A 27,246-nucleotide genomic window follows, 5' to 3' on the forward strand; every position below is an offset into this window, starting at 1 on the left:
TTTTCGTCATGGAAGGCTGGGCATTCAATCGCAGATGATGAAGAGAGAGGCCAAGTATGTGGCTAGATACATGCTCGAACTAGAGGGCTTGTGGAGCTCTATAATGAGGGCTAAGTATGGCTTCCGGACTATTGCGATGGACAATCAAGCTAGTCATCATTGCTCTTATATCTGGAGGGAGATGTGTGCCCGAGCTCTGTGGGTACTACCCATGATCAGATGAATGATTGAAGATGGGCAGGTGATTGATGTGATGGATGACATTTGGATCTCTAACTTACCACTAAGACTTTGGCCTACTACAGTTAACCCAGGGTATGTGGAAGGCCTCAAGGTCTGTGATCCACTTCTTTCGAGTGAGCGGAGGTGCAGTGTTGATACTATTCGGCGGTCTTTCGGAGATCAGCTAACGGAAAGAATCCTGGTTGTGTCGATACCTAGGTAGAGGATCCCGAACAAGAGGATATGGACTATTCGAGGGAGGAGGAGTCTATGTCTCATGTGTTGTTCTACTGCCTGAGGGCAGCTCAGGTGTGGAGGTGTTCTTGGATAAATTTGAGATTAATGCAGCAGATGGCCCCGACTGAAGCCTTGTTGGCCTTCCTGAAGAGAACTATGAGGATGCTAGCAATGGTCTCTCTGGTGTCAGGGCAACCTACATTGCCTACCATATTTGGTTGGAATGTGGTGGATAGGGCCTTATTTCATGCGGCTGAGATTATCTAGCCTCTTTCTACTCGTGAACTTCGGATAGCAAGAGACATCTGGGATACCCATTCGGCTTTTGCAGGGACTCGGACAATCCTCGTCTCTTGTGAGTCTCCCACCCTTGAGCTTTCTCAAGGTTAACTTCGACGAGAGTGTGTCTAATGGTGGACACAGAGTCGAAGTAAGATTCGTGATCAAAAATTCTGACTCTAGACTGGTAGCGGCTGGGGGTAGGCATATCTATGATGTCTCGGTTCTTAGAACGAAGTTGAGGGCATCATGGGAGAGCATCACTTATGCAAGAAGTATCCTAAGAGCATTTAGCATTCAACTTGACGTGGACTCGGCGATGGTGGTTGGATGGATTCAGAACCCAATTAAAGCAGGTGGAGAGCATCCGTTGTTGCAGGACATTCGTAGGCAGATGATGGGTTGTGCCGCCTTTTGGATCAAACATGTGTACAGAGAGGCAAATAGGACGGTTGACTGGGTTGCCTCCTATACGTGGCTCGGCATTGTGGTGGTTGTTTGTGGGAGAGATATGAGGCTACCCGTCTTCCTTTCCATCTTATTCTATCCTCTGACTTCCATGGAGGTACTCATATTAGAGTTGTATGATCTATCGATCTTATCAAAAAAATATAGATGAATAAACTACTAAAATTTAATAATTTAGCATATGCACCACACCTTGCTGACCTACAACTAGATTTGAAATAATGGACATCAAATAGTTGTGGCAAAAAGAGAACTTAAACGGGTTTGGGTTGTATCCTTCATACGAATGAATGATTAATCTTATTTCGCGACGTCGTCCGTTGGATCGAGCCCCACACAACTTTCAAAGCACTCCAAACTCTCTCATTCATTAGCCTGCACAAATCTTGAAGCGATGTTTGCGCGATCCATGGGTGGATTCATTGAAAGAAAGGCTCGCAAAAGATACAACCCCAACTCAACTTAAACTATTCCTTTTCTTTCCTCCAAATATGCTGTCCCATGGATATGTTTAACTAGGACTTGAGGGCCATAAACTCTGCTCTGACTAGGCACAAAAGTTGTGTAGTCAAATACTTTGGATGACGCATGAGACAGAATCTCCAAAATCTTTACAAAGTCATTCCATGCTTTATATAGACGTCTGATTTCTAGTTTGCCCTCATCTTCTTTTAATCTAAAACCCATGTTCAGGGCCATTACCCACCCACAATTACAAATCCCCCTCGCAAAGCAAAAGAAAGCTAAAGTTGTGCTCGTCTCTATCCCCCCTCCTTTCACTCTCATGCCTTTCGCTTTTTTTCTTAACTTTGTCCTTCAATGCTCATGAAGAAATCCTGCGCCTTTCACCTTTTTCTGAACAGCATGCCTTCCAAATCCTCAAAATCCATGTCATCACATGCAGCCATGTTTAGATGTGACCTCTTATTTTTCCATATCTTTATAGTGATTTGCTTTTATAGAGAAGGTTGGAGATGCATATTCTCATATCCTAGTACTTTATCTAGTCATCAAGCAACCTAAAGGTAAAGTAGATTATACAAGGGTAGGGTCAGCGAACGGGGAAAAATAGTGGGGAGGAATCTCTTTCTATTTTCCCATTCCCAACTCTCACTTTGCTCATCTTACCATCACACCAATGCAGCTGCTCCGCACTGATGTTAGGCATCCTTAAAACCCTTGAAACGACCTTCATGTCTATTAGGCTCATCAGTATCTCCATCTCCTGTTCATGTTTTATCCTCCGCTTCTTCAGACATCTCCGCTGCCTCCCAAGGTCTTTGAGCCTCATCTTCTTCTGAACACGTTATGTGAAGAGAAATATATATAAGACTCCCATTAAAGTGCAAGGAGGGAAAAAAAGATAGCAGACCTTAGATAAGGCAGTGCAACCTACCTTTTTATTAGCTTTCTTGAGCAAACGAAGAAGAGTTGGATCAACCGATCTTGATTTCTTCTTTATGAGTGCTTTCAAAGTTTGGCAGTAGCTCTCCTTATCGGCCTTGAGAAAATTCATGAAGGTCCGGATCGCATCTTCCAATATCTTAACAAATTCAGCAGATGAAATCATTTCTTCTTTACCTTCATCAGCCTCTGAATCTTTTTATCAAACAGTTGAAACAGCACCAAAAAAAATATAAAAAAAGAAAGATCAAACACAATTTATTATGAAATAAAGGCATTGGGGCTATCGAGCAGGACTTGGAAACTGTGGTACCTTTGAATTCTGGAACTAGGAGCAACTTTGGAGAGGAAATCCTCACCCGGGCGTAGACTTCAGGCCTTCGTCCGCGCTCATAAGGCTCATTTTCTATGAAACGTTGCAGCAGGACCTCAAACTGCTGGAACCGCTGAGCGATTCGTGCAGGGCAGCAGTAACCTTCCGTGTCTCGATTGGAATGCACTCGCCGGAAATTAGCATGAGTCCAATTAAGAGCTTCCCATGTCAAACAAATCTGAGCCACGTAAGCACTCTCCAATTCCAAATACGGATCCCTACCTTCCCTTGATATGTTCTCATTTTTCACCGTTAATTTGTGAACTATCCTTTCAGAAATTGATCTTGGTTGGAACTTTATAGACCTCAGCGATTCTGAAAGCAAGTATTTACACTAAGACAGTTTGTGACTGAAGGCAAAAAGTGGAGGGGGGGAAAAAGGTTAAGAGGAATTATTAGGAAGGATCAGTTGAAGAACCTGTTTCGCTCAGTTTTTGTGCACTGACCCGGTCGATGAACATCATCTCCTCGTCGTACTTGCGGAACAGTGTATACGATTCCCAGTTGGAAGAGCTCCTCCGGGATGAAGACGAGAAGGGATATTCCGTCTCCGAATCCCTGAGGATTGCGGAGCTTCTCCATTCAATCGAGCTTTTCGAAGTCGACTCGCCGGTGAGAGACCCACCAAAATTTTCCTTATCATCATGGACTCCCTCAACCCGGAACGACGTCTTGCTATATAAATCAGAGTTGGTGACGACAGGGAATTTCTCGTCCTCCCAAAAATTCTTCTCTTCGTGATTCTGAGTTTCTTTTTCATGACTTCTGTCTGTTAACACCACAAGCAATGTCAGGACGAGAGAGAGTCAAATCGTAGGACTCACGACTGAGACTTGAATGATTACCTTCGCAAGCAACATTCTCCGATGCCAAAATGATTGGACTTGGGCAATCCGATGGTGTTAGCACGTCGGCTATCAGATCATTACCGGACTCGATTCCAAGATTCTCATTGTCGGGATTCTCTGGAGGGAAACCGTGCAGAGATTCCGAAACAAAGGTATCCTCTAGTTCCAAGGAATGCTGCTCATTGGAATCTTTTCCTTGCTCGGTAAGTAGGGAATCCCTGGCACTGCTTTCCCTGTAAAAGAAAAGTTGGTCTCCTCTGCAAACCACGTCGGCGACCAAGCCATCCTTCTCGGAGTGCTCGTCGGAGGCCGATACGGGCTCGTTCTCATGTTGAAGAGCACTGAGCTGAACATCCCTGCATTAGAAGCAGTTGGTTGGTTGGTTAGTTGGGGGGAGAGAGAGAGAGAGAGAGAGAGAGAGAGAGCGGGAGAGAGAGGAGTTACCCTTGGCCTTTGGAAATGGCTCGATGATGGAGAAAGGTGAAGAGCTTGGTGAGGAGCAAAGAGGAGAGGTGGATGAGAAGCAGTAGGAAGCTGAGAGAGATGGAGGCATGCAGGAGAAACATCACACCCTCTTCCTTCTGGCACGGGAAGGTGGTGTGGCCATGGCAATGGAGGGAGTAGATTGGCTCACTGGGAGTCTCCAGGCCAAGCACTGCGAGAAAGGCTTGGGGGCAACTTCTATCATGCATTTATGACTGAAGGAGGAGGAAGTGGTTTTGCTTTTGATCACTCGCTAGAGATTACGATGACTTCTTTATTTAAGCAAAGCTGGATAACATCAGCCGACTCTCAGGCGGAGATGACAAAGATGGCCTCCGAAGCACAGATTAGGGATGCCAATGGGACCCAGTCGGATTGAAGCAAGCTGAAATAAAAAAACCGACCGAACTCGGAGTCCGGTTCAAGTGACTTGACCCGAAAGCAAGTTGGTACGCCCTGGATATAAAGCATGTCTGTGTCATTTGCTTTGGGCCCGGTTTGGAAAAAGAATTCGGATTTTAGGGATATATGAAAGCTTTATAACGGGTAGGGTTAACTTTGGGCAGGTTTAGTGGGGATTAGTTGGGCCTTATTTTTATGTAGGATTAAGGTTATTATCCTATGTAATGATTACAGCATTGTTGTTTTTTTTACTTGGGATGCATTTCAAGGAATGAAATTTGATAATAAATATTGAAAAGTTAAAATTTTTCGTTTGGTATTATGTAATCTAATTATACAATCAAGCTTCCAGCTTTTTCTAAGAAATAGTTAGACACTAGATCTAACCTTTTTCTATTAAGACAATGAAAATCAAACATCACAGCACCCTAACATAGGACTAGAGGGGTCAGGCTTTTAATGTTATCCGTGTGCACTTATAAGTAGGATCGTATCTTTTCACCTTTTTTTTAATATAATGTATCTTATTCTTCTGAGAAATATTATATAATCTAATTTCTCCACGAATTTTATGGTATCATTTTTTCAAAAACGAATATTAAATTGTAAACTAACTTGATCTTGAACTAAATTTGTTAAATTAAAGTGGTTTCTTATATATGCAGCATTTCTTGCACCACGTAGAGTGCCCAGGCAAACATTGTGCAACAGTAACCATAATTTTCAAGGGTATTAAGAGTATAGCACAATTTTATTTCGAATGTATGCTAGTTTTTTGTTTTAAATAAATAATCAATTATTCGACTTCTTTCCATGCAAAAATGAACATGGGCTTGCATATAGGCTCAAGAAGTCCTCGAATCATTACTTTCTTATGTATTGACTGAGGTAAGAAAATCTCTTATTGTTGTAGAGAAATAAACAGAAGATTATGATGTCCTCATCACATATGTCCGTTTAACAAAAAAAAAGGTGAAAATGCATATCTAATCTTCTTTACTAAATGGCAAAGGCCTTAGTTGCTCATCCACCGCTTGCTTAGCCTTTAGGGTTGGCTAAGACAATATCAAGTTGAGCTGGTTGTATTAACCCAATATAATTATATTTAATTACAAATAAAACAAAAATATGGTGTACTAATTGCCACTCTAATTATGATTGGATTCTTCTTCCTATAGAAAGGGTTATGATCATGCAAAGCAAACATTAATTTTAGAATAACACTGAAAAGTGAAAACTACAATATTAGAAAATTGTTACAGAGATTTTTCCTATTTGCTTTTGGCTGCAGTTTAGCTCCGTTGCTGAGCGAAATTAGAGTTTTCACAATGAGCCCTCATCTACTACGCATCAAAGTTTGAGATTCACAGAATACTTCATGATGAACTCATCAATGGTGAGCACTTGATAGAAAATAAAAATATTATAGGCTAGCTCCTAGCAGACTCAGTTCTACCTTGCAGCTCAGCATATCACCAAAGGATCCTAAACCAGTGTCTCAACCTTTAGTTACCTTGATTTTTTTTTTCTCACTGGGGGCATATGGTATAGGGTGATCATCCCAAGATCGGGAGTGATGTGAGTGCAAATGATGAAATCACAATGTTTGGTTACACCCCAATAATTCTATGTGGCAGTAATCCCAAATTACCTCAACCCTTCACATCATCGCCCAACTCAAGGATGGGATGCTTGTCCTTGAGATTGAAAATCCAAGATCATCCCAGGCAATGATCTTGAGCTAAAAGTTGAGGATAAAAATATCTCTCCATCTAGCAAAAAAAAAAGTAGTATATCGATATACTATTAACATATTAATATATTTTTATTATAATATATCCTATATAATTAATAAAAATATTTTTGTGGAATATATCAGGGGTAATTTGTGTATTATATGGTGAATAATCTTGAATTTTCATGAAATACCAAACAAGGTACTCGTGGATATCTCGAAATCTTTAATTACTAGAACATAGCATATCAAACGCGGTGATCTTAAATAATCGAAAATCAGATTATCCTGAAATAAAAATAACCAATGATCTAAGATCATCTCGATGATCCTATCTGGGTCACCGTACGTGACCATAAGATTATAGCTGTGGTGTATTAAAGCTTTCTCTTTTTCTTTGTTGGTTTAGTTTCTTTTTTCTCTCACAAGATGATTAAAGTTTCAAATGATGATCCCAGAGATGCATCATTCTCCTTTCCTCTCCCTTTGCCCCACGCGCATCCGCTTCCAAACGGCCTTGTAGTTCGAGCTTAAGCGACCATAGGTTTGAGCATGAGTGGAAGAAAAAAAATTCTACTTCTTTATGGTGATGCCTTGCATGCCTTTTGACATCAGAAAACTCGGCCCACGCTCTATTCATATGAGCTCCACTTTAATCTTATTGCCTGTCAGCCATATTGCACTTGCTACCGTGGCTAGTGTCACGTCCGAAAAGGTAAGGTGGAAAGAGTCAAGTTTTACGTGCTAAGACCACTTTATATTATAATTTGAGCCCAATGTGCTTAGTTAGATATGGATATAGATATGCACGTTGACTCAGATAGGAAATGCTGTGGAGTCCAAATCTAGTGCCAGAATTTTTCTTGGCAATTAGCATGCCACATGGCATGAGAGGATTGCTAACTTAAATCATATCAATATAATGACTTTCATATTGTGCCAATCCTTTAATGCTACATAGTGTCATAGCTGTAAAGAGAAACTTTTCACGTAGCGGAAATGGTTGGCTTCCTAGCCTAAAATTTGCCATGTGCATGCATGTATATGTCATTCTAAGTATTAATTAATAAACTTTATAAAGGAGACAAGAAGAATGACATTCATATCAGCCTATGGTCTATGGACGCAAGCTGCAGGTCTGGTACTTTTTGTAAAATATGAAAAGGCAACAAAGTAGTAAATTATAGGAGATAGAATGACAGGAAGATAAGTGAGAGCCTATGCTCCACAAATTTATGAAAACTATATATGTCCTTGCAGATCAACGCACGTCCAAATCAAAGTAACATTGGCAAAAAAAATTCAATTTTCTCTGATTATTGTTAGCACTTGTTCTTAAATACACCCTACATGTATCTCCAAGTGTAACTTACGTCTAGGCTAATATCCACATCTCAAATAATAATTCTGCCCTCCAAAGAAGTTATCTAGTGAAGATTTATCAAATTTGATGCATACCTTCTTCTGCACGACATTCAGAGGATTTTGAGAGAGTGTGTCAGGCATATCTACTGATAAGCAAGCAGGGCTATGGGTTGCCTTTTATGTGATAGCGCACTCTGGAGGAGTAAAAAATAAAAGAAAAAAGTTATCAAATTGTGTGGGATGACCATGTTGTTACTCCAATTTCAAAACAAAACAATGCAATTCCCCTCGCTCTCAAAAATATTTTAGTCATGCACGTCCATTGTCATAGGTGAGCTGCATGCATCATCGCATATGGGTGAAAATATACCTCAAAAAAATGGTTTACAGTTCCACAGTATATAAAGTACGTCTAAAAGAGTAGATCGTACAAGTAGGATGCACAGGAAACGCCAGTAGGGAAGCCTTGGTCCAGCTGATGATCTGCCCGTTGCTTCAAAACTCTCGACCAGTGATGATTGAGATTGCCACTCAGGAAAGAGCTAGGGTCATTCTAAAATTCCACATGAGCTTAAGCTTATCCCAAATGCCCCTTTTGATGAATCAAACTTTTTTTGGTAGTCCAGGCATCACGCATTAAAAAGAAGACTTGGGCATGAAGGTTATGGAAGAGATGAGAGGTGATATTGTGCCATCTGACGCGTATCCATGAGGCTTAAACGTGGACGGTTCTCCAGATAAAGCGTGCCTGTCCCAATATCCTCATTCCAATAAATTAAGATTCCAGGAATCTCGCATGCAGGCTTTTACATGCAGGATTGCGAGCCGATAGGAATAAGAAATCAACTCTACGATGGCATTTTCCGCTGCCCACCAATTTAATCAACGCCAGGCTTTTGCTTTCTTCAAAAAAACACCAAGATGGCATTTCGTGACCTAAATAGGCTCTGATCTTAAATGAGTAGTAATCCTCATCTCAGAGAAATCTAATCACCAATGATCTGAAATCACCGTGTTTAGTGTTTTAGTTTTTAGTGATTAAAGATTTATGCTTATCCATGATTAACTTATTTGGGTAATACCAAAAGTACCTCTAATATTTTCCATATATTTTATAATTATTAAATAGAATTCTTAGATAAGTCATAGAAAAGCAGTACATATGAACTCTAGCAATAGGGCCCAACAATTTATTTGTAGAATTGTTTGGACAAATAAGTTATAAATTTGATAGCAAAACTATTAATCCTATAAAAATTATTCTTTTATTATAGAATTAACATGTTTTATTTTTTCTTATATGATATTATTATTTTAATAGTATTATTTATTTTGATTAGGAAAATGAGGAAAATAGAAGCAATAAGTTCAACAGTTTCATAGTATAAATATGAAGCACAATAAGATATTTCTATAATAATTCTAAAAAATAACTGAATAATAATGATGATGATATGATCAATAGTATATTAAAATATAATATATATTATAAATGCTATGCATGTAATATTGAAATAATATAATATATAATATTGATATAATATATTAATATTATACTTATATACCAATTTTTCTTGCCCGACTGAGGGATAATTTTGGCCTTTAATTTTAGTTCAAAACCACTATCCTAGGGCGAATTTGGAATCCATCCTCAAGGACAGATTTATGATCACTGGGTTGGGCGATGATTTTAGGAGTAGGGGTGATTTAAGATCACTAAAATATAGGATCACTGGGGTGTAACCAAATACGATGATTTTATTACCTCCACGCACATATAATCAAAATCTACTTGGTTTTCCACTTTAATTCCTCAGCATAGATTATGAAATTTCTATTATTCTTCTCCTCAATTAATTTAAGAGAAATAAAAAATGGATGAGAAGGAACCAAGAAGAGTTACAAGTATATTTGATAGCAAATTTTGCCAACATATAAGCACATTCATTTGTAACATGAGAAATCAAAGAAGTTGAATTTAACATAATTTTTAGTGGAGATTTCTGCAAAATAGTGAAGGGCATATTGATCTTTTCCTTTACAAGAACGATCCCCTCTTTGAAAACTTCGGCTTCCCCGCCTCTAATAGAAGACGTATTAGAGGTGGTGAATAGTGATTTGAAATAGCTTACAGTGGTATGGGTTTATTACCTTCTGGTCAGAGCACCACTCTCCATTGTCTATTTTGTTGTATATAATTGCTTCTCCTTCGATTTAGTGTACTAGATGAAAAAACCTGTGTTGCCAACAACATCTTCTCTTCTTTTTTTTTAAGGATATTGCAATCGACTTCTTTAATCCACGTTGATTTAGCCATTTGAGACCAAAATAGTTCTTCCTTTTTGAGGCATGACTAATAAGAACTTAGGACTTGCTCTGCTTTCAAATTGTGATCAGTAGGAGGAAGCATCTAAATTCTGGCAATTTGCTCTGTTGTCTATCAGAATTTGCGCCAAAGTATATGACTTGCAGCTTGTCTTCGAAAAAGAAAAGAAAAGGTGTAAAGTAGGACAGATATAAAAGATCTGCATTATAGGTTCATCAACTCCTTCTAGGCTCAATTATATGTGTTAACACTTCTAATTAGAATTTTTCTAACATCTGGGAAGTTGATAGTCCCATGTAGCCCTGTCAGAGCCAAATTCACCTTTGAATTTGTCATAACCAACATTGGCACATGCAATTTATGTGAGAGGGAAATATAGACAATTTTGATTCCTATTTTTGATTAAAAGATTTTACTAACTTAATGATATGCTGAGAGAGAGAGAGAGAGAGAGAGAGAGAGGAGGAGGAGGAGGAGGAGGAGGAGGAGGGGGACAGAATCTTTCACTTTTCACTCTTATGTTTCTCTTGTTTCTCTCTTTTAAAAAAAGTAAGAATCAAAATTAGTATGTCTCCAATAAAGATGTGAGATTAGAGACATTAGGAATTTTCTTATCAATGATCATGATGGGACTCATTGGCATAGGATTTAGTTAAACTAATGCATAGATGGATGTCTCAAAGCTTTTAACAAAATAACAACACAGATAGCAAACTTTTTTCTCACAAAAAGTTGAAAAAGGTAGAGATAGAAAAAGGAATGTGAGATTGGAAGGGAAAACACATAGGAAACAATCAAATCTCATTTATTCCCCAGAAAATTATAAAGAAAATTGCGGGAACCACTACAAATCGATGTTTTTTGGCAAGGACTACAGATTGACATTCAAGCTTTGTCACGCCCCGGATCCGGATCCGTGACACGGCCGTGCTATTGCCGACTACTACCCGCAATAGCACGCAGCCTCATACCTGGGTAATAGGGTAGTCAAACCAACCGAATCTTTTCATATGAAAGCATTCTTAGTACAACATGCTGGTCAGTACCCAAATACAGAGCTTCTACATAGTTTATGTACACAAAAGTATACTTGCTTTACCCCAGAAGCCCTGATACCAAATTAACGTGTCTCTGGCAGCTATCAGTGGTGAAGATCTGAAAGAAAAAGTAAATGAACGGATATGAGCTACACGGCTCAATAAGTAATCATACGTAATCTTACCGGATCGAACATAACGGTAACCATGTTTATGCAGGGTTTGAGAAGCTGACATGCATATTTATCTAATCATCATCATGGCATAATATGTATGCAATTTAAAGGAGATAGCGGTTATAGCAAAATACAACATTTCATAACGATATATTCAAAAAATCCGTTGTAAAACAATGTATGCTTTGGTCAGGCATGTTCATAAATGTCACAGTCCGCCTTCGCAGGGCACGTGACTATCGGGCCTACATGAGGGGGAAACACGGGGCTCCCCTGCCAGATGTTGGCCGGTTCCGGGGCTTCACGCAAGCGTCCTTCACCCCTCACCGATTTTGCTTCTCCCCAAAAACACATCTGCAGGATTTAGAAGCACCCGCCTCATATACCCAGGCTCTGAAACGAGCCTCATGATCATGCTTCAAATATCATTTTCATAAAGTATGCATATGAAACCGTGCCCCCGGCATACCGTGGTCATGCTCTTAAATGCTACTGCGAAGTCATTCTTGGCCACTGGCGGGACCGGCTCAGTTATTAGGCGGCCACTGGCGGGGCTGGCTCAGTCATTCTCGGCCACTGGCAAGGCCGGCTCAGTTACATTGGGTCAGTAGCTCTTAAGAGTTCATAAATAATGCTCCGTATAGGTAGTACCTCATAGATGCTACGGCGAATTCTTTAATGGTCACTGGCGGGGCCTGCTCAGTTATTAGTCGGCCACTGGCGGGGCTGGCTCAGTCATTATCGGCCACTGGCAAGGCCGGCTCAGTTGCATTCGGCCCGTAGCATTAGTAGTTCTTAGGTACCCCCTTACAAGCAATATGCAGCTAAAGCAAATCATTATTACTCTTTACACTCATGCTAAGAAAAATCATAACATGGAACTCCATTCATTTTGCATGTATCACAAGAGCTATGAAACATAATATGTGCACAACTATGAATTATGTGACTGACATGTACCACTCATGTTCATGTTTCATAACTCATATCTTAGCATGTAACGTAATCCCAATATTTTGTAGGCATAACGGAATATAAAACATATATCATCACATCTTGTGTAACTAGAGCATGTCGGGTACACATATCATTCTTAGCCTACAGTACATGCATAACATGTTTAATTTCATGTATGATCCATAAAGATTAGGGCAGATTACTTACCTTTCTCACCAATCATGTATACAATTCAAGTTGTATGAAAAGCACTGGTTCATCTTATAAAACATAATACAGGATCTACGATAAGATTAAGATAGATTACTTACTTCAATTCGCTTTCCAAATTGCTCAAGTCCAGGTGACAGATCCTTAATCACCTAAATCATGTCATAATAACAATATGTTATTTCCTTTTCTACCTGAAATTTAGCCCAAGCCTAATTCCTCTGTATTGGGGTCTTGGCTGGGCTCATAAGTCTTAATTGGCCTTCCGATTGGCCACTAAGCTTAATTCCCAGCTTAATTGGGTTTAATTTCGGGTTTAGGGTCACTGTGACCCGTTTGGGCCTGAGTCAGGGTTAATCCGGAATCAATTTGGCCCCCAAATTAATTACATTGGCTTGAATTGGGCTTAACGTGTTTCGGATCCGAACCCGATTCCGGTCCGTTAACCCACTCTTTTCTTTTCTCTTCTCATTTTCTTTCTTTTCTTTTCTTTTTCTTTTTTTTTTTTTTGTTTCTCTTTTTCTTTCTTTTTCTTTTTCTTTTTCTTTTCCTTTTTCTTTCCTTTTCTTCTCTTCTCCTTTTTCTTTTCTTCTCCTTCCCGAAGCTTCCTCTCCTCCCTTCTTCTTTCATCCCGATCTCCCCTTCCTCTTTTCTCCGACGATGGGAGCACGACGAGCGGAAAGGGAGGTCGATGGTCTCCTCCTCACGGGGAGGGGGTCGGACCGCGATCGGCGACGCCCGCAGCCGAGCTCTCGGCTTCTTCGGTCGAGCCCGCGGCCGAGCTCTCGGCTTCCCCGGCCGAGCCCGCGGCCGAGCTCTCGGCTTCCCCGGCCGAGCCCGCACCGGCGACGCTCACGGCCGTACACGGGCAAGTCCCCTCCTCCTCTCCTTTTTCTCTCTCTCCTTGGTTCCGATCGGAAGCCCTAGCCATTTCGGCCGATCCTCCGGTCTTCTTCTTCTCCTCCGGCCGGATCTACGGCCTCTTCCTCCTCTCTCTCTTTCTTTCTTTCTTTCTTTTCTTTGGTCCTTCCCTCCGGCACCACCCCATATTCTCTCTCTCACTCCCAAACCCTCTCTCTTCCTCTCTCCATTCTTCCCCTGTGAAGGAAGAAGGGGGGTTTGGGAGGGCCGAGCCACAGTCGGCGGTGCCATGGCCGAGCTCGCGGCGTCCACAGCCGCGCCTGCGGCTGAGCCCACGGCCGCGCCTGCGGCGGCCCTCTCTTCTCCCACGGGGAAGAGATGCCGGGAGAAGCCGGCGGCACTGCGGGATGCCCGCAGCCGCTCCCCTTGGTCTGCCATCAATCCCCTTCCTCCCTTCTTTCTTTGTTTCTTTGTTGTCTTGCACAAAACAGGGGGAGAGAAGGAAGGGGGCTTACCTGGCTTTTTGCCCTTCCTCTTGGAGCTTCAGGGTTCCCTCGCCTTCGGCTCCAGGGCTTCGGCTCTCTCTCCCGTTCAGTGTTCTTGGGGGTTTGTGATTTAGGGTTGCCGGCAGAGGCTTAAATCATTGTTTAGAGGATGAAACCCCCCTCTGAGAGGTCCCATCCTCTCTTTTCCTCCATACTTAGGGACTGGCCGCCGCCCCCCTGTCTCCGGCGCGCCGGCAACGGCTGCCAGCAGGGGGTGCGGTAACCCCTCCCTGTCGGTCTTATCCCTTCGTTTTTTTTTTTTTTTTTTTTTTAACATTATAACAGCACCGCCCACAGTGAAATTTGGGCCCAAACCTTAACTGGGCCTATTCCTTATTGGGCCTGGTAGGTTCTGGGCCCGGACATTACATCCTACCCCCCTTAAAATAAATTTCGTCCTCGAAATTAGTCATACCTTAAGGTTCAGGCTTTAAAAGTATTCAACCATCGAGTCACCTTCTAGTTCTCGGTTAGTCTCCCTCTTAAAATGCTTGCTGATAAGATTTTGGCAAAATCATGGCACCTCAAAACTTGATCCCTTCTATTTATGATATAGGAGTTCTTTTGATCTCTTCCAAAAGAAGACTAATCTTCCCACCTTAGATGCTATAATCCTTGGCCCGAGAAATTAATTGCTTTCGATTAAGTCCACACAAAGATCGTAATCGGCTTAACAGAAATAGGTGAGAGCATTAGCATCAAATACTTTTCATAATCTATAATCTTCTTTCTTCTCTTAACCCTGCCTACAATTTTATGATCAACTTTTATCCTAGCAAAACTTCAAACCCCTTTTAGATAGGTAGATCGAAGATGTCATAGCTAGGAGTAGGGAACATTTCAGGTCTAAGCCCAACCAAGGCACCATCGATTCGTTAATACTAAATTTAAGATGCCAAGATTCTCCCGGGAGTTGCCAATAATAGAAAAACTCACTGGTGAAAATTATACAGCTCTCTCTCTCCAGATTATTCATAGAATCAACATCTTAATTCTGAATAAGAAGATCAAGTTTCTTTGTCAAAATATCAACTTCTCTTGATTAACCGATCTATCACAAGATTAGATCATAAACAACTCTAATCCACTCTGGATAGAAATTCCTCGTAGTCTACTGACAACCTCAATTTCTTTCAACCAGATGGAGGGTTGATATTAATTAAAGAAGCTCAAGCTTCAAGTTTAGGAGGACGGAGGTTTATATCAGCATATTCCAGGTCTGAGATCAAAATTGATGATCCGTTAATTCTAGTCTCGAGATGCTAAGAATTTCTTAGCATGACATAAAACTGGAGAATCTAAGGTAGCACAGCGATATCCCAAAAAAATCCGATCATTTTCTTTTCATTTATCAAGGAAAATCCTACTACAGAAGAAAACAGATCAAATCTTTTATTATTACAACTTTCCGAATCAATGGAATAATACTACAGACCAACTTAGAGAACTAATTCAGCCCACTATGTTTTCGCTGCGCATTCTGATCAAATTCCTTTGAATCCACAAATAACTTTTGATCAACATACTATTTGCCTACAAATAGAACTATTTAATTCCTCATCTGTATTTGCATTTCAAATCTTTCCTCCATCTTGATCGAATGTTACTTAGCCAAAACTTCTTTTTACTTTTCCATGAGCGAGCAAAGAAAGGGTATCCCAACATAAGATCCTCTTAAATAAGCGACAACGCTTTAAAATGAATTTTACATTTTCAACAACTTCATTCATTGAAAATAAGCCTTCTTTCCTAATACGAGATAAGCTCTCAAGTCATCTTAGGACATTTTAAGCTCGAAATTGTGTAAACTTCTAAAAATTTTTTCTCAATATCCCAATCTTATATTAGGTATCTTTAAATTGCATGAACAATAATCTGCCCTACTTTAGCATGGCTAGAAGGTGATTCTGGATCTCACATCCCCGTTAAAAGAAAAGGATGTATACTTTTGTTGTAAGATCTCTATTTAAAAATCTTCTTCTATTGTACTCTTTCCACTAGGCGATGATATGTGGAATTATCATCCATAATTTTTTTTTTTTTTTCACCTTCCTCATAAAATAATTTAGACTTGCTTCTTAGTGATAAATGAAAGCGTTTAATAATTGCCCCTCTATTAGAGATAAAATAATTTATTTCAAATCTTACAAGCATGATCACTAATCATGTGCTATTGGGCATGTTCCCGTATCAATTCTATTGCTGATTCCACTCGCATTTCCTAATGACCCCATGTCATCATCATTCTCTCTCTTTTTTTTTTTTTTTTTTTTTTGTCAATACATCAACTAATATTTGTTTAATTGATTTATCACAGGATCACAAACTACTGCACTTTATCCAATGTAGAACATTTGAGCCTAAAATATTCTTCAACATTGAAAATTATTCTCAGAATTTACTAAATGACTTCCAATCGAAATATTAATCTTGCATTATAATTTGCAAAGATCTAATATTTCACATTCCAAGTAAACAAAGGAGAAATTCTTAAATCTCATTTCTCAAATATACTTTCTTTCTATATAATAGTTGCCTGCATAATTGTCATACAGATTTTATCCTCGAAGAATATTAAAAAATATCTTTCCTTGTCCAAGCCTTAAACAACTTATGCATGAACCCTATCTTGCCATCAAAATAATTAACTTCAAACTAGAAGTATTATCCACAATACTCAGTATCAAGTTAAACTTTCAAAATCACATATATACTGATACGCACTGTACTTTAATATTCCATGGCTGGTACTCCACTTAATATTAGTCAAAATATACTTTAATCATAATCCAAATACAAATTACTCCATCGAGAAATCTCCAAACTAGCTTATTCTTATTTTGCCATGGCTTTCTAGCATCCTGATTCAAAATACCAAAATCCTTAATAATCTTAAGTCTTGAATTCTAATACCATACCAGTCACAATCATGCCCCTAGAATGGTTGTGTATTAGCCCTAACTTCTCTCTTTTTGTTGCTCATTGTCACCTATCAAAATATTTGTGTCAAACAATTTTCGTGATTGACCGATGATACGACCAATAAAATCTTTTCTTTCCTTTCCGGTTATGCGGAATCTCCCTAAATGAGACTTAACTACCCATTTCCTTATTAAAGCTTAAAATTTTTACTCATGGTTAACCTATTGCTCTGATACCACTAGAATGTCACGCCCCGGATCCGGATCCGTGACACGGCCGTGCTATTGCCGACTACTACCCGCAATAGCACGCAGCCTCATACCTGGGTAATAGGGTAGTCAAACCAACCGAATCTTTTCATATGAAAGCATTCTTAGTACAACATGCTGGTCAGTACCCAAATACAGAGCTTCTACATAGTTTATGTACACAAAAGTATACTTGCTTTACCCCAGAAGCCCTGATACCAAATTAACGTGTCTCTGGCAGCTATCAGTGGTGACGATCTGAAAGAAAAAGTAAATGAACGGATATGAGCTACACGGCTCAGTAAGTAATCATACGTAATCTTACCGGATCGAACATAACGGTAACCATGTTTATGCAGGGTTTGAGAAGCTGACATGCATATTTATCTAATCATCATCATGGCATAATATGTATGCAATTTAAAGGAGATAGCGGTTATAGCAAAATACAACATTTCATAACGATATATTCAAAAAATCCGTTGTAAAACAATGTATGCTTTGGTCAGGCATGTTCATAAATGTCACAGTCCGCCTTCGCAGGGCACGTGACTATCGGGCCTACATGAGGGGGAAACACGGGGCTCCCCTGCCAGATGTTGGCCGGTTCCGGGGCTTCACGCAAGCGTCCTTCACCCCTCACCGATTTTGCTTCTCCCCAAAAACACATCTGCAGGATTTGGAAGCACCCGCCTCATATACCCAGGCTCTGAAACGAGCCTCATGATCATGCTTCAAATATCATTTTCATAAAGTATGCATATGAAACCGTGCCCCCGGCATACCGTGGTCATGCTCTTAAATGCTACTGCGAAGTCATTCTTGGCCACTGGCGGGACCGGCTCAGTTATTAGGCGGCCACTGGCGGGGCTGGCTCAGTCATTCTCGGCCACTGGCAAGGCCGGCTCAGTTACATTGGGTCAGTAGCTCTTAAGAGTTCATAAATAATGCTCCGTATAGGTAGTACCTCATAGATGCTACGGCGAATTCTTTAATGGTCACTGGCGGGGCCTGCTCAGTTATTAGTCGGCCACTGGCGGGGCTGGCTCAGTCATTATCGGCCACTGGCAAGGCCGGCTCAGTTGCATTCAGCCCGTAGCATTAGTAGTTCTTAGGTACCCCCTTACAAGCAATATGCAGCTAGAGCAAATCATTATTACTCTTTACACTCATGCTAAGAAAAATCATAACATGGAACTCCATTCATTTTGCATGTATCACAAGAGCTATGAAAACATAATATGTGCACAACTATGAATTATGTGACTGACATGTACCACTCATGTTCATGTTTCATAACTCATATCTTAGCATGTAACGTAATCCCAATATTTTGTAGGCATAACGGAATATAAAACATATATCATCACATCTTGTGTAACTAGAGCATGTCGGGTACACATATCATTCTTAGCCTACAGTACATGCATAACATGTTAAATTTCATGTATGATCCATAAAGATTAGGGCAGATTACTTACCTTTCTCACCAATCATGTATACAATTCAAGTTGTATGAAAAGCACTGGTTCATCTTATAAAACATAATACAGGATCTACGATAAGATTAAGATAGATTACTTACTTCAATTCGCTTTCCAAATTGCTCAAGTCCAGGTGACAGATCCTTAATCACCTAAATCATGTCATAATAACAATATGTTATTTCCTTTTCTACCTGAAATTTAGCCCAAGCCTAATTCCTCTGTATTGGGGTCTTGGCTGGGCTCATAAGTCTTAATTGGCCTTCCGATTGGCCACTAAGCTTAATTCCCAGCTTAATTGGGTTTAATTTCGGGTTTAGGGTCACTGTGACCCGTTTGGGCCTGAGTCAGGGTTAATCCGGAATCAATTTGGCCCCCAAATTAATTACATTGGCTTGAATTGGGCTTAACGTGTTTCGGATCCGAACCCGATTCCGGTCCGTTAACCCACTCTTTTCTTTTCTCTTCTCATTTTCTTTCTTTTCTTTTCTTTTTCTTTTCTTTTCTTTTTTTTTTTGTTTCTCTTTTTCTTTCTTTTTCTTTTTCTTTTTCTTTTCCTTTTTCTTTCCTTTTCTTCTCTTCTCCTTTTTCTTTTCTTCTCCTTCCCGAAGCTTCCTCTCCTCCCTTCTTCTTTCATCCCGATCTCCCCTTCCTCTTTTCTCCGACGATGGGAGCACGACGAGCGGAAAGGGAGGTCGATGGTCTCCTCCTCACGGGGAGGGGGTCGGACCGCGATCGGCGACGCCCGCAGCCGAGCTCTCGGCTTCTTCGGTCGAGCCCGCGGCCGAGCTCTCGGCTTCCCCGGCCGAGCCCGCGGCCGAGCTCTCGGCTTCCCCGGCCGAGCCCGCACCGGCGACGCTCACGGCCGTACACGGGCAAGTCCCCTCCTCCTCTCCTTTTTCTCTCTCTCCTTGGTTCCGATCGGAAGCCCTAGCCATTTCGGCCGATCCTCCGGTCTTCTTCTTCTCCTCCGGCCGGATCTACGGCCTCTTCCTCCTCTCTCTCTTTCTTTCTTTCTTTCTTTTCTTTGGTCCTTCCCTCCGGCACCACCCCATATTCTCTCTCTCACTCCCAAACCCTCTCTCTTCCTCTCTCCATTCTTCCCCTGTGAAGGAAGAAGGGGGGTTTGGGAGGGCCGAGCCACAGTCGGCGGTGCCATGGCCGAGCTCGCGGCGTCCACAGCCGCGCCTGCGGCGGCCCTCTCTTCTCCCACGGGGAAGAGATGCCGGGAGAAGCCGGCGGCACTGCGGGATGCCCGCAGCCGCTCCCCTTGGTCTGCCATCAATCCCCTTCCTCCCTTCTTTCTTTGTTTCTTTGTTGTCTTGCACAAAACAGGGGGAGAGAAGGAAGGGGGCTTACCTGGCTTTTTGCCCTTCCTCTTGGAGCTTCAGGGTTCCCTCGCCTTCGGCTCCAGGGCTTCGGCTCTCTCTCCCGTTCAGTGTTCTTGGGGGTTTGTGACTTAGGGTTGCCGGCAGAGGCTTAAATCATTGTTTAGAGGATGAAACCCCCCTCTGAGAGGTCCCATCCTCTCTTTTCCTCCATACTTAGGGACTGGCCGCCGCCCCCCCTGTCTCCGGCGCGCCGGCAACGGCTGCCAGCAGGGGGTGCGGTAACCCCTCCCTGTCGGTCTTATCCCTTCGTTTTTTTTTTTTTTTTTTTTTTTTTTTTAACATTATAACAGCACCGCCCACAGTGAAATTTGGGCCCAAACCTTAACTGGGCCTATTCCTTATTGGGCCTGGTAGGTTCTGGGCCCGGACATTACAAGCTTCATTTTGAAAGGGAACAAATCAGAGGCAGACATCATTATACTTGGATAACTGCCAAATAACCTAACAGTATTGTCGAGATTGTTGTTTGAAACACTTCAATCGGACCTAGTATAACGCAAGATCCATCATTCCATAGGTGCCCACAATGAAGTATTCCTGAGGTTCTTATCCCTAATAATTTGATTTAAACCACAATATGCGTCTCCTAAAGCTCTCATAATTTTGTCAGTATAATACATTAATAATTGTACCACTATAGATTATAGAACATGAATATATCATATTCTCATATATTATAATAATTTTACACTACTATATTATGATATATTATATAGCATATTACCAATGTGATGGTAGCATACAATTTATGATCCAGTAAATTAACATTATATAATAATAAATTTATTTTTATAGCACAATATATATACAATATAAATAATATAACATATAATATTACTGTAATATAAGACCATCTTATATTATCATAAGATTATACTAATATACTATAATAATATAATTAATTAATTATTATTACTACAACATTAAAACATTATATGGTAGTGTGAATATTATTAGTTTAATAATTAAATGCGAAATGCGGTACTGGGAATGCCACAGTTGGGGTCCAATCCCAGTCCAAACCGGGTTAAATTTAGTTTGGACTGGGAGCCGGGTTTCTTTCCAAGAAATGGAACCCTTTTGTAGATATAACTTCGGATTAAAATTGGGTTAGACACAAACTCTGTGCGATTTAACCTGAAGTAAAGTTGCTGGCATGACCCAACCAGACACAAACAGGAAGTTGGTTTGCAGTGAAACAGGCAACTACGGCCATAACAGCCATAAACACTGGCTAAGACCTCTTCCTCTTGAAAAGTGGGGACGTCTAGAAGCGCAAAGAGTGCACGGTGCAAGGAGCTTAGCCGTTCCCTTTCCATCATTTCTTTAAGTGCAGTTTGGTAAGGATAAAGGAATTGGTCGGTAGTACCATGGAGAGTGATTTGGAGAAGCCATTGCTTTCACCGAACGTAATCTCCTTGTTAGGAACGAATACCCGGAGGCTGTAGGCGTGAACCGAGGAGGCGGCCCCCAGAAAGCCCTCAACCTTGGGGCTACGCGTTCTCTGTGACAACGGGAGCAGCAGTGAAGCTGCGTGAATCCAAGGTTTCAAACCCACCGATGGGAAAGCGCGCATCCGGACAAGGTAGCTAGGGGTCTGATGGTTTGGTGTGAGTGCTTGTTGACGACTGTAGCTAGCCTCGTTGTTTGTTTGTGGTCCATCAAACCTTGCGTATCCTACGTTGCATGAGGAGTTGTTTGGATTGGGCTACTAAATTGATGGACAAAGTAACCAACGTGCAACAAACAAGATTAAGTATATCTATCTTTGTGTGGTAGACACGTCCGTGTTCACCGGCTAGTACGAAAATCGCTGTAGTGTGACTTCCTTTAAGTGACATTCCAACATTGTTCAATGGTTGTAGAAATGGTCCACGCATCGCAAAGAAAGTAAGGAGGAAAATGATAGTGGTGATATATGGCTGCATCCATTATGCCTTCTTAGCAAAGGCGCCTAGATGGAGAATTCTGATTTAATTAAGAGAAATAAGAGTTGTGATCTTAGACAAAGTGAAAGCAATTTAGATGCAACTAATTTTAGCAAGAGCAAGAAATTTCAGAATTGAAGTATGTTTGTAGCATAAAGATTTAGCAACTGAAAGATATTATTTGGATTTCTTGATTCTGTATAAATAGCCAAGTCTCATATCTAATGCATAGTCTATATGGGACTAAATACACACTATATTCTTCCTATTTAAGATCTAAATCCATTCATATCCATTAAAAGTACCATAAATTAAATCACAAACATCACGATCGGATCATGCTCAACCTAAATAGATCCATGCAGCAGTGCTTTCTAGTCCATCTGTGCTATGGGCAAGATCTACTCGAATACTAGTTTTATGATTAAGGATATCATCTAAAAAAATAAATAAAATGTATTATTTGGATTTTTTAATTTCATATAATTATTCAAAAAAAATTTAGTATATAACTAATGCAGAATTAAATATACATCTATATAGATTTTTTATGTATAAAAGGTTTTACACAGGTGTGATTTCTCATTGGTATAACTTCCACAAAACCATTACATAAACGGTTGGCATGGCAGTACTCCGGCGTCAATTTGCGCTGGAAAAGTTATACAACGCCAACGCCTTCGAGACAAGCCGGCCACAGAAACAGACAGCCGCATGAAAACTCTAGAGAGACGGTTTGAGTTTTTACCTAACGCAGTATTGACCTACGAGAATTGACGTTTGTGATTTAGCATAAAAGATCGTCGATGGCATTCTCATGGTTCCCAAATATTTAAAATACATAGTACGGTAGGCTTGTGAGATCATCAATTAGCTACGGGCCAAGGACGAAAAGGTTGCAAGTACATCCTTTAATACCTTTTACCCCGAAAGATTAAAAAAGTTGTAATTGCTGATACAAAAATATTTTAATAATCCATATGACTGGGATGGAAACAGCCAAGCCAGAAGAGGACTCGGGCCTGTTCCAGGAAATATTTCCGGCTTAGGGAGAATTAGAACCAAAGTTTTGAACAAGAGCCCAGCCCGAATTTCGATTAAGCTAGTTCCAAGAAGAAAGAGAGAGAGGAGAGAAAAAGAAAATGAAAGGGAAAGAGAGAAAAAAAAGAGCAGAGAAGGGAGAGAGATTGGATGGGAGGAAGAGGAGAACATCAGGATGGGGGAGAAAGGGACAATAGGAAAGAGAGAGAGAGAGAGAAAAAAAGAAAGAAATAGAGAGGAGAATTTCTCGACCCTGGTTCCGAGCTCAATCTTCAAGCATCGACTCTAGAGTAGCCTAGAATTATTTCAAGTCCTATTTCAAAAGCAAGCCCTACTAAAATTGTCTCGAGCCGAACTCGTGATCCGATCAGAATTGCCGTGAGCCTAGCTAACCCAGTCCAATATGCCTCGGGTTAGCACGGGCCCATATCTTAATTATGACATCTTGGACAGCAAAGATTGCATATCTTTACTTGCAGTTTACCTAGCTTTGCCCCTATATGTCTTTGATCATCAAAATTTAGATCTCATAAATTTATTGTAGTAAATATCTAAAACGATCTAGCTGGCCCTGTTAAAGTGACAATTTCGTGCATAAGTTGAGCTTGCAGTAGAGCCTTTCTCACGTGCACGGCAACTAGGGACACGGGCCCAAATAGGCGGCTGTGTGGGCCTACACGGGTGGGTAGAAACGGTTGGAGTTGGTTGGAACGGGGGACGAGGAGATCCGGAGTAGCGTGACCCATGCTCTTCCCTCGAATGCCCTCCATATATTCTCCCTATTTTACCTCGAGATCACCAGAGAAACACCTTAACCTATTTCCCCTTCCCCTTCCACTAGGTACTACAATGGCGCCATTGAAATAAGCACCCATAATGTGATCTTTAGAGGTCCAAACATTACAATAGCTAGGTTCGCCATCTTTTTCGAAGAGTTGGACGAGATTAGTAGGAGGAGACACACTCCAACCTTATTAATATTTGTCTTCCCATGTTCCTCTGCTACTGGTGCTACTGTTCTTCTGAGACGCTTCTTCCAGGTCCAGAGACCATGTGAGTTTGTCACATTTAGCCTAAAATGGAGGAGAACCTTCCTCCTGGCTTTAGATTCCACCCCACGGACGAAGAGCTCATCACTTACTACCTGATCCGTAAGATCTCGGACTTCGGATTCACTGCTAAAGCCATTGCGGATGTTGATCTCAACAAGCACGAGCCTTGGGACCTCCCAGGTACACAAAGTTTTGTGTTCAACTTGAGTCGCATGTTAATGATCCTGTGCCTCCATCCCAATCCTTTCCCTTTGATAACCACTTTGTATGGCATTGAATCATAGTTTAAATTCGATTCACAAAGATACATGTCTTGTTTAAAACCAATAATTAGTTGTAATCGGACGTACATGACCAAGTATGTTGCAGCGGCTGGTCTTAAGTATTTGATCTCGGCAATAATACTTGAAGAGAATTTGGCTTGGTTAAATGATTGCAGGGAAGGCAAGCATGGGGGAGAAAGAGTGGTACTTCTTCAGCTTGAGGGATCGCAAGTACCCCACCGGGATGCGTGCCAACCGAGCAACTGACGCGGGTTACTGGAAGACAACAGGCAAAGACAAGGAAATCTTCCACTGTGGAGTCTTGGTTGGGATGAAGAAAACCCTGGTGTTCTACAAAGGAAGAGCTCCCAAGGGTGAGAAGACCAACTGGGTGATGCATGAGTATAGGCTCCAGACCAAGTTCGCCTACAGAACCACAAAGGTCTTACGAAAGAAACCTTGAAAGAGCATCGTTATTATTTTATCCAAGACCCCTGCGACAATAATGGATTTAACGTAACATTCGCTTTTGTTCCACAGGAGGAATGGGTTGTGTGCAGGGTTTTCAAAAAGAGCTCCGATGGTAAGAAGACGCAACCGTACCCTTCACCATTGTCAACGTTGCTCGACTCTCCATGCAGTACAACCTCCTTAAATGAGCTCGGAGAGCTTGACGTGTCAACCTTAAGCAATCTCGTCAACACCTCGAACGGTCCCGCTAGTATGCAGAATGATGGCAGCATCAACAACAAAGTGGATATGAACATGTACATGAGTTGGGTCTTAGCTAGAGATGCCACAAGCCAAACTTCGCTTCCATTGTCATCAGCCTTGTTAGGCGTGGGCTATTCACCAAGTCCAGCGATATTGAAGGCAATGCCATTCAACGGTTATCAACCACAAGGAGCCACCAATCTCGCAAGCTCAAGTTCCTTCGCAGTGCAAGGAGATCCGATCCTTGGAAGTGAACCAAAATTGAGCTTCCCTCCCTCTTCCTTTAGAGGTACAGAGGTCACACAACAAGAGCAGCCACTGGATCAAGAATCAATTTGGAGAGGGTATTGATTGTGTGAAAGACTATCTATTCAAATTTTGAGTTTTTCTTGGTATAAGGTGTTAAGGTTGGCTAAATGGGATCAAACCCTTGAAGTGCAGAATTAAATTTCTCGGTTCATCAGTTGTTAAGTAGGTATTGTTAGAAAGCAAATGTATAGATGGAACAAAAGTTTGTCCAAGTTATAATTAATATGTTATCAAATGAAGCTGTCTTGGTTACGTGGCCCGTGAGAAAAGAATGTCTCTCTATACCCTACCTTTTTTTTTAACTTAGTCATGAATTATTCGGGTTTTCAACTTCATCTAATGTGCAGGCAAAGTGGCGTATTACATGGTGGCAGTCACAGTGCCAATGTTAAGTCTCCGCTTGCTATGACATGCTTCCCAAAGATTGGGTACAGGAGTCACATAGGTTGGGTCAACACCACCACCTGGATCAAATCTGGCCCAGTCCAACCCAAACAGGACCTATATCCAGGGTCGGCTCGGGCCTTAGGCGACTGAGGCGGTTGCCTAAGGCCCCCGGCCCAGGGAAGGCCCCCACCCCACCGCATAGTTTTTTTTTCCTCTTAATTAATGCATAGTTTTCAGCTTTTTCCATCCGAAAGCTAGCTTATAGAGTCATAGCTGGGCAGTGGGCGATGGCTACTGGGCTACGCCGCTACAGTGCATCCCCTTCGGCGTCTCCCCGACAACAGACTGGCTAGGCCTTGGGCAACGGCTAAGGCAATTGACAAATGACAAGCAACGGACATTTCCTCCCCCCTTCTCTCTTCTCTGTGTGTGCTTTCTTTTTTATTGTTGAACCTTCTCCAGTTCTCGGTAGTCCTTTCCAGGCTCCACCGCAGCACCACTCCAACACTCCTCACCGTCCTTGGCTCCTCCGAGGCTCCAAGCCTCCGACCTCCGGGCTCCAGCCTCCTCGGCTAGTCGGCTCCGCTCTAAAGTCCACCGTCCTCGGTCCTTCTCCGTTCGCCGTCCTCGGACCTTCCCGTCGGGCCGGCACTCCGCAGTCCGCACTCGGCCGAAGAGGGATCAGGGAGGCAGCGTCGCCGGCGTGATGGCATCTCTTCTCCTTCCCGGCCCTCCGCCCTCTCCAGGTGAGCTTCCAACTTCCAAATCCACTTTTTTTTTTTTTTTTTTTTTGGGGGGGGGGGACTTCAGTGTTCAGTCTTCCGTCTTCCGAGTTTTGATTGACTTCCGGATCCAACCAAGGGGCAAGGGGCTGGGGACTCCGGGATTTATCAAGAAGGATTTTTGGGTCAGGAAAACAGGAGCCTTCCAGTTTTCTTTTTTTCTTTTTTTTGCTGCCGAGAAGGTTTTTTTTTTTTGTACAATTTTTGGAGGAGGAAGGGGATTTGGGTCATGTTTCACCTTCTTTATAGGCTTCCAGGATGATGTAATTTATGTGAGAAATAACACTTTTCTAAACGAATTGGGTCCGATACCATGATTGAGTTATCTACCATATGTTTGTTATAATGCTCGGTAGATTTATGTTTGTTCTTCCTTTTTTTTCTTTTTATGTTTGTTCTTCCATTTTTTTTCTTTTCCTACTGCTCTGGTGGGCTGCTCTGACACCCAGGTCAGGAAGGTTTTTCTCCTTGGAAAAAAAAAGCCAAGTTTACAGACATGAAGGCTTTGGTGTAAGCCCGTGGAATCCTTCTATTGTTACCCATCAATTTATTTCTGTTAGAGTTTTCAATTTAGTTAACGCCAGAGTTTTCGGTGGGATACTCTTCTCTTCTCCAAAGTGGAGCTTTATTACTTTTTTTTAAAATAAAATGGTGTTAGTCTGTTATGGGTTTATAATTTCTAGGAGACATCTTGGGTTGCAGGTTTCTGGTGATGGCTAATGGGATAGTTGCAGGTTATAGTCTAATCCAGGGGGTGAGGTCTGTGGTGAGCATGATAAAAGGAAGTGTTCTCTTCA

General features: G+C 41.5%; 2 protein-coding genes across 2 annotated transcripts; one reads left to right on the forward strand and one right to left on the reverse strand.

The window, feature by feature from the left end:
* Positions 1-1,352: 1,352 nt before the first annotated feature.
* LOC103719570 (uncharacterized) lies at positions 1,353-4,751 on the reverse strand. The gene is made up of 6 exons (XM_017845825.5): positions 4,276-4,751; positions 3,829-4,187; positions 3,402-3,752; positions 2,924-3,298; positions 2,603-2,805; positions 1,353-2,503 (listed from the first exon to the last, which is right to left on the reverse strand). The coding sequence occupies exons 1-6, from the start codon at positions 4,521-4,523 to the stop codon at positions 2,258-2,260; spliced, it is 1,782 nt and encodes a 593-aa protein (XP_017701314.3). The 5' UTR covers positions 4,524-4,751; the 3' UTR covers positions 1,353-2,257.
* Positions 4,752-23,733: 18,982 nt separating this feature from the next.
* LOC103719571 (NAC domain-containing protein 79-like) lies at positions 23,734-25,549 on the forward strand. The gene is made up of 3 exons (XM_008808887.4): positions 23,734-24,174; positions 24,434-24,699; positions 24,798-25,549. The coding sequence occupies exons 1-3, from the start codon at positions 24,021-24,023 to the stop codon at positions 25,320-25,322; spliced, it is 945 nt and encodes a 314-aa protein (XP_008807109.2). The 5' UTR covers positions 23,734-24,020; the 3' UTR covers positions 25,323-25,549.
* Positions 25,550-27,246: the final 1,697 nt, after the last annotated feature.

The sequence above is a fragment of the Phoenix dactylifera genome, chromosome 12 (assembly GCF_051530095.1).
Source record: "Phoenix dactylifera cultivar Ajwa chromosome 12, Ajwa_hap1_PhDact_Kaust_v1.1, whole genome shotgun sequence".
Taxonomy (NCBI): domain Eukaryota; kingdom Viridiplantae; phylum Streptophyta; class Magnoliopsida; order Arecales; family Arecaceae; genus Phoenix; species Phoenix dactylifera.

Coding starts and splice junctions, on each gene's coding strand:
- LOC103719571 (XM_008808887.4), top strand. CDS start 24,021: ATGGAGGAGAACCTTCCTCCTGGCTTTAGATTCCACCCCACGGACGAA. Junction 24,175..24,433: donor CGAGCCTTGGGACCTCCCAG/GTACACAAAGTT, acceptor AAATGATTGCAG/GGAAGGCAAGCATGGGGGAG. Junction 24,700..24,797: donor TCGCCTACAGAACCACAAAG/GTCTTACGAAAG, acceptor TTTGTTCCACAG/GAGGAATGGGTTGTGTGCAG.
- LOC103719570 (XM_017845825.5), bottom strand. CDS start 4,523: ATGCATGATAGAAGTTGCCCCCAAGCCTTTCTCGCAGTGCTTGGCCTG. Junction 3,299..3,401: donor ACAAAAACTGAGCGAAACAG/GTTCTTCAACTG, acceptor ACTTGCTTTCAG/AATCGCTGAGGTCTATAAAG. Junction 2,504..2,602: donor TCAAGAAAGCTAATAAAAAG/GTAGGTTGCACT, acceptor TAACGTGTTCAG/AAGAAGATGAGGCTCAAAGA.